Genomic DNA, 7,500 nt, shown 5'->3' on the forward strand with positions numbered 1-7,500 from the left:
CATGTCTACGCCAACACGTACTCTAGGCTCCTCAGCATTCTGCTCACTTACCTCCACCAATCTCTCTCTCCCTCTCCCTCCCTCTGTCTTTCTCTCTCTCCCTCCCTCCCTCTCTCTTTCTCTCTCTCACACTCTGCCTCCTTTCCTCTTTCTCCCTCTCTCTCTCTCTTTCTCCCCTCTTCTCTCTGATTCCTGTCCTCTCCCTCTCCTCCCCCTCCTTTCCTCTCTTTACACCTCCTTACCTCTCTTTCTTTTTGACATCCCTGCTTCTCTCACTTTTTCCTCCCATCCTCCACCCTCTCTTTCCTCCTCTTTATTCTCTCCCTCACTCTCCTCCTCCCTCTCCCTCTCACTCTCTCCCTCTCCACCTCTCCTTTCCCCTCTCTCCGTCTCTGTCTGTCGTTCCCACCACCTCTATTCTCTCTCTGCCTCCCTCTCTCTCCCCCTCTCTCTCTCTCTCCGTCTGTCGTTTCCCGCCACCTCCCAGGCTTCATCGCGGCGGACATCAAAGGCACGGGCTCGTGGACGCAGCTCTACCTGATCACGGACTACCACGAGAGCGGCTCGCTCTACGACTACCTCAAGTCCACCACGCTGGACTCCAAGGCCATGCTGCGGCTGGCCTACTCGTCCGTGTCGGGCCTGTGCCACCTGCACACCGAGATCTTCGGCACGCAGGGCAAGCCGGCCATCGCCCACCGCGACCTCAAGAGCAAGAACATCCTGGTCAAGAAGAACGGCACCTGCTGCATCGCCGACCTGGGGCTCGCCGTCAAGTTCATCAGGTGAGTGACGGGGGGAGGGAGAGAGAGAGAGAGAGAGAGAGAGAGAGAGAGAGAGTGTACAATAGTCCAAAACCCCTTTTAGCTTATTGCTCAGTAAGTTGATTTGATGATTTACTGTGCAACACAAAACAAACTGCCCTACCAACCAACATCTTTTTCCATTTATCTTTTATTAGAGTGCATGCAAATGCACTCTACTGTTATCCGACATCTTCTTATCGATATTATTCTTCTTCAGACACTTTTTGTGCGTTCAATTCAGCTTCAACCGTTCGACGTAGAAACTTCATTCAAACTGCGCTGCGTAGGTCTTACTTAGGTGACTTCAGCTATGTAATTTTCAACTTTGTAACTTTTATACTTTTTGAACTATTAAATAAAAACTATTAAAATTTCCCCATAGACTTAACATTGGATTATGACATCATAATAGGGCAATTAGAATGTTATGCCAGGTGGCCAGCCCCACCTGCAGCAGCTCTGTCTATCTCAGGCTTTAAGCATACAATCTCTCTGTGAAGACTACATATCCTGTAAACTGTTTCCTCTGTCCACAACTGTTTCAAAATAAAAGTCCTCACTGCAATAATACACTATTAAATCATTTAACCATTGAAACTACTCAACTATTTAACTGTTCAACCATTCCAATTGTCAATTATCATCAACTATGCCTCCAGTCAACTACATGAAACTTCCACGTACCTAGCAACCAACATAGCAACCATTAAAATTAAGCTTTTATGACAGTCTCCATAGCAACCAACATGATTATACTACAGTAACCTCTTTATTTCTGATAGTGGCCATCATGGATACCCTAGTAACAAATGTTTCAAAATAAAAGTCCTCACTAGCAAGTTAGCTAGTTAGCATGGTTAGCATTGTTAGCATAGTTAGCATTTTTAGCATAACTGCTAGAAATCATTAGCTAAGTTAGCTAATCAACTTGGTTAGCATTGTTAGCATAGTTAACATTTTTAACATAACTGCTAGAAATCATCAACTAAGTTAGCTAATCAACCTCGTTAGCCTGGTTAGCACAGTTAGCATTTTTGCATAACTGCTAGAAATCATCAACTAAGTTAACTAATCAACCTCGTTAGCATAGTTAGCATTTGCCAGGTTTGCTAATCTGGTAATCAGGTTAGCTAAGTCAATTTTAAACTGTCTATCTTCGCACTATCAACTTTCAAAAACTATGAAACCACCATGTCTACCCTAGCAACGCCTTAGTAACCATATCTACATGATTTATCTGTACATTTTTGCATTTTCATGCACTCGTAATTTCCTTGGAATTACATTCTCTAGTTTAATCCATGTTCTCTTATGATTTAATATGGCTCATCCAAACGGCTTTTCTGTTCCAGTGACACGAACGAGGTGGACATCCCTCCCAACACGCGGGTGGGCACCAAGCGCTTCATGCCCCCGGAGGTGCTGGACGAGAGCCTGAACCGCAACCACTTCCAGTCCTACATCATGGCCGACATGTACAGCTTCGGCCTCATCCTGTGGGAGATCGCCCGGAGATGCGTATCCGGAGGTAAGACCCCTTGGCACCCCGGTCGTATCCCATGCCCGTCTGAGCTGCGCCGTGCCATGCCATGCCATGCCATGTGGTGAGCCCGGTCGCTTCCTCCTCCCGCTCTCTCTCTCTCTTCCCCCGGGGCTCACGCCAAGCGCCACGCTCCCGTTACATAACCGCGCCGCTCTCAAACAACCGGGCCTCTGTCGGCGCTGGCAGCGCTTCAAAGTGGCTCGGCGAGTTCCCAGGGAGCACCCAGGAGAGAGAGAGTGCGTGTGTGTGTGTGTGTGTGTGTGTCCCGCCGAGTCTGCCCCATCCACACGCAACCGTATACACGTGTAAATGTTTAAACAGAAAATGGATCAGACCCTCGGAGGACGTGTGTGTCCCTGCGGTACGGCTCTCAGAGCGCTGCGTGAATAGGAGATGTGTTCTGGCACGCTTACAGCGCTAAATGTACTAGTTAAAAGGCCTCTCCACAACGTGTAGTACAGGTAGGATTTTTTGGGTAATATGTGTGTGTTTGTTGTTGGCTGGTGTTGACATGTCGGTGGTGTGTGTGCGTGTGTGTGTGTGTATGTGTGTGTGTGTGTGTGTGTGTGTGTGTGTGTGTGTGTGTGTGTGTGTGTGTGTGTGTGTTTTTTGCAGGCATAGTAGAAGAGTACCAGCTCCCGTACCACGACCTTGTGCCCACTGATCCTTCATATGAAGACATGAGGGAAGTGGTGTGCATCAAGAGGTTACGACCTTCATTCCCCAACAGATGGAGCAGTGACGAGGTAAAGGGCACATGAGACACACACACACACACACATACAGTATACAGTACATCCACACCATCCATAACCACACATGCACCCTCCACACACACACACACACACATTGATTGATTCTTTCTCTCCTCTCCTATCCCCCTTTCTGTCTCTCTCTTTCCAGACAAACAGACTGTGTTTGCTGTATTGACATAAAGTGTGTTTATTTGTCTCTGTCCCTCTGTGTGTGCGTGTGTGTGTGTGTGTGTGTGTGCAGTGCCTGAGACAGATGGGCAAACTAATGACTGAGTGCTGGGCCCACAACCCGGCCTCTCGCCTCACCGCCCTCCGCGTCAAGAAGACCCTGGCCAAGATGTCCGAGTCCCAGGACATTAAGCTCTGAGAGGAGCCCACCGACCAGAGAGCACTGGCAGCAGATAAATAAAAGAAAATAAAAAAAATGAAAACAAGAGAGACATATCGCTTCAGCTACCCACAATCCCTTGCTCCGCTGGGTCGGAACAGGATGCCCCCCCCCACCCGCCCTCTCCGATCGGGTCGGGTCAGGTTTGGCCCAGCAGCAGGAGGCATCCCCCCATCCCCCATCTCCGCACAGAAGTTGAGGAGGAAGTACGGAAGAAAGGAAGAAAGGAGTGAAGTAAGGATGGACAGAAGGAGAGGGGTGTCTCAGAAGAGGAAATGACAAGAGACTCGGGAGAAGAGAGATGGGAAGCCGTGTTTTAAGGGGGGGAGGGTGGTGTTGGGGTTTGGGGGGGGGTGGGGTGGGTTAAAATCTAACAAGAGTGAATTATTTAGTCCAAGAGGCCTGGACGCGGTCAGCAGGTAGTGCCTTTAAAAAAGGAAGCGGCCTCCCCTTTGATCTCTGCGCTCGGGAGCCCCTGCAAGGACAGACTGACCAGACTGACCGCCAGCAGAGCAGCTTCTCCTCGTCGCTTTCTGTGAAAGCTTTATTAGACCACAGACTTTGTTGGTGTTGATGTTTGTTTGTTTGTTTGTTTGTTTGTGTATTGTTTTTCTTCCTGAGGAGGGAAGCTGAGGAGACGGAAGTGAGAGAGACGCAGGTCGGGGGTGGGAGGTGGAGGGGTTAGGGCCCGACGTTTGTGAACCAAACAGCGGGACACGCACGAGGGATCAGCGTCACTCGGACAATCAGAGGCCTCGGCTCAGTATTGACTTTCCTCCAGTCCGTCCACTGCCTGGGTTCCCCTGCTGATGGCTGGCGTGATGTGTTTGTTGACCGGAGGACAAGGGCAAGACAAATCAGGATTGGCTGTACATCCATTTTCTCTCTCTCTCTCTCTCTCCCTCTCTCTCTCTCTCTCGCTGTCTCTCTCTTTGTTTAAGTTCTCTTGGACTTTGTTAGTTGTGCACTGGCTGGTGGTATACCTGAACCAAAGACTGAAGTAACGTAGAGGTCATTTAAGGTCAATAACAGATGTCTGTCTATATTCACTGGCGACGAGTGGAATTTTAATTCTAGGTCTCATTATGAGCCGCACAGACACACACACAAGCACAGTTTGAAGGAGAGTCAAGGAAGCCTTTCCATTTCAATCGATTGCCTTGTCAGCCATGTTTGTTTTACGCAAAATCGAAAAAGATATGTTGCCGTCCATTTTAGGAGTTTCAGTGCCCTGAGGTAGTCCACATATCAGTGGTGGGAAACTAAACTGACCATCAGTGTGTGTGTGTGTGTGTGTGTGTTTGTGTGCGTGTGTGTGTGTGAGAGAGAGAGTGTGTGTGAGAGAGACAGGTGTGATAGTGTGTGAGTGATATCTAGGGCTACTGTGTGGCGCTAAAGTTCTGGATGTGCTGGATTGTTTTCGTTTGTCATCAGTCCAGATTTAATGCCTTTCTCTCATCAGTGTCAGCGATTCAGTGTTTGTAGCAGAGACTGGTGTGTATGTTCAGCGCGCGCACACACACACACACACACACACACACAATGCTGTGTTGAAGCACCATTTTAGTTCCACACTCTCAAAATAGCATTGAGATCACACTGATTTTCTTCTTTTCATTTTGTTGGTCTGAATGGACGAGCAGCGTGTGCCCTGCCCTTCTTTTGATGGCTAACTGACATGTTAACTGAAAAGAAAACAACATACTGTCAATGTTTTTATGAAGCATTTCCTATAGAAACAGGCGTTCAGTCTGAATGGAAGGTGCTACTTTTGCAAATGGTGTCAACGCACCTGCTGAAGAGAGAAACCCTGACTTCCCCTGACTGCTGTTTACGTATGTTAGCTGGCTAACTGAAGGTGAACACATCATGACCCCCCCCCCCCCATCCCTCCTGTGTACAACACAATCAATGTCTCCCTTGTTTTGCTGTGTGTGTATAGACTGGAGTCCTTTCTCCTCCTTTCCCTCAGGATGTGTGCCTTATTTAACCTGTACATACCTGTAAATGAGAGTTGATGAATGTGATATAATTAATGGATGTGATAGGCTTTACATTCCCTTAATAAAATGTAATTCAGTTCCCCCAAATACGCCTGTGCTCAAGTTATTTGGACTAGTGTTATTTCGTTTTGCCCAAACGGCAGTTATTTTTGCCTTTTTGTCTACACTGAAAATACCACAATGACCAGTCTCACTTTGCACGAAAGGTCAAGCAATATGTCAACGCTGGGTGGTGGTGGTGGTGGGTACATCAGAATAGCTTTTTCCTGGCTTAAAGAACTGGAAAACTTGTTCCTAAGCTTACGTAAAGAAAACACACACAGTGCACGGCAGTTTTCAGCATTGCTTATAAATATAATTTATTAATTGTTTTAAAAATTCTTTCTTACACTTTGTACAGTAAATAAACTTGACCCAGGGGAGGAGACGCGAGCAATTTCAAGGGGTCGTTAATGAAACGTGCCAAATCAGAGTGGAGCACACCCTCACAATACAAACCGTACGAGTAGAAATCAGTTTAACAAAATAAAATGCACTCACTAGCACTGCTCTAGTCATAGTTATATAAAGAAAGCCAACTTTGCATAGTAGACACAGCTTTTACAAACACTGAAATGAGTAAACAACAAAACAAACCCAACTGAAAATACAAACAGGATTCTTTTTTTTAAAACATGGTTGTCATTTTAACATCGTAAGAAAGTTATTTGAGTGTTTCTACTCAATAGTGATAGCATACTCTGATATCCTGCTTTCGTATCAATGCGTTCCCATTCATCTTGCTGTATGTCCCTTGAGCCTTGTTGAGCCTGAGGTTTGAGTTCTTTTTTTTTTTCTCTTAAATGAAAAGATGGCTTGGGCAATCATCATTTAAAAACTCCCATCATATCCGTTAACACCTTAAATTCTTGAAAGTATCTCTAGAAGCTTTTTGAGTCAAACATTTTTTTTATCGTTTTGTGGTCACAGAGGAACACGAACAGAAACATCACAAAATTGTCAGCCACAAAGGCAACACGTAAAGCAAACAAAAATCAACACCATTTTTTAAAATCCGATACTCCATACAGAGGGAATACTGCAACAAGGAATGTTAAATCTTTAAGTTCATCTGTGTCTTGATATTATTTTAGGTTTCTGAAAAAATAAAAATGAAAAAGAAAATGCATGTCTTAACACTACTACTCCAACGTCTTCAAAACTTGAGCATGAAATGTTTCATCTTTCTGTTCTCCAGCTAGTTAAAAATGAGCGCTGCACGCTGAGAGATTCATTTCGCAAATGATCTGGCTATTCATGTCGACATCATTATTAGTAAGAAGCGGACACACAATTGTTTGTCAGTATAGTCTGATAAGCGGCAAGTGCTCCAATGCACTGTTGTTGTAAAAACAGGAGAAAAGAAACCAAACGAACAACAAAAGTCCCCATTACACAACAATATCCCACTGAAATCAAAACAGAAACATAGTCATAGGAGTCAACTGGAAAAGGCCACTTCAATGTACTTGGTATACATATCCTGTATTTACATATTCAAAATTACACAATTATATATGACTATGTAGGTATCTTCTTATTCCACCAGGTGGCAGCAGTGAACTAAAAAACTCTTAAAAAAAAAAAAAAAAAAAAAAAAAAACCTTTAAGGAGACAAGTAAGGAGAGCACTGAAAGAAAGGGTTAGATAAGATGTGATACAAAAAAAAGATGTTTTTCCTTTTAAAAATGAAGCAAAAACATGACTTATGCATACAAACAATAACAACAATGATGCTCCTGGGGTTGACTGTAAGTGGACCAGGAGTGGGGGGGGGGACTGGGACATGTGCATAATTAGACTTGTGTGACGGGGCAGAACGTAGATACTGAGGGGGAGGATGGCTGATATCGTATCTGAAAACTAAACCTGGACGCCCCCGGAGGTCCCCACATCTGACCCCTGGGCTGCTCTCTCTCTCGGCCCCATCCTCCCACACTCCACATGTTAGTTAGTTAGTAGCCTG

At 45.5% G+C, this 7,500-nt stretch overlaps 1 protein-coding gene across 1 annotated transcript in view; it reads left to right on the forward strand.

Annotated features, from left to right (window-relative positions):
- Nucleotides 1-3,612, forward strand: part of bmpr1ba (bone morphogenetic protein receptor, type IBa) — a 50,571-nt gene extending 46,959 nt beyond the window's left edge. The window contains exons 9-12 of the mRNA XM_062542951.1: nucleotides 488-785; nucleotides 2,159-2,334; nucleotides 2,965-3,095; nucleotides 3,346-3,612. Coding sequence (XP_062398935.1) covers nucleotides 488-785; nucleotides 2,159-2,334; nucleotides 2,965-3,095; nucleotides 3,346-3,471 — 731 coding nt within the window. The 3' untranslated portion in view covers nucleotides 3,472-3,612. The remainder of the gene's footprint in view (nucleotides 1-487; nucleotides 786-2,158; nucleotides 2,335-2,964; nucleotides 3,096-3,345) is intronic.
- The last annotated feature ends 3,888 nt before the right edge of the window (nucleotides 3,613-7,500 follow it).

The sequence above is a fragment of the Sardina pilchardus genome, chromosome 8 (assembly GCF_963854185.1).
Source record: "Sardina pilchardus chromosome 8, fSarPil1.1, whole genome shotgun sequence".
In the NCBI taxonomy this organism is placed as follows: Eukaryota; Metazoa; Chordata; class Actinopteri; order Clupeiformes; family Clupeidae; genus Sardina; species Sardina pilchardus.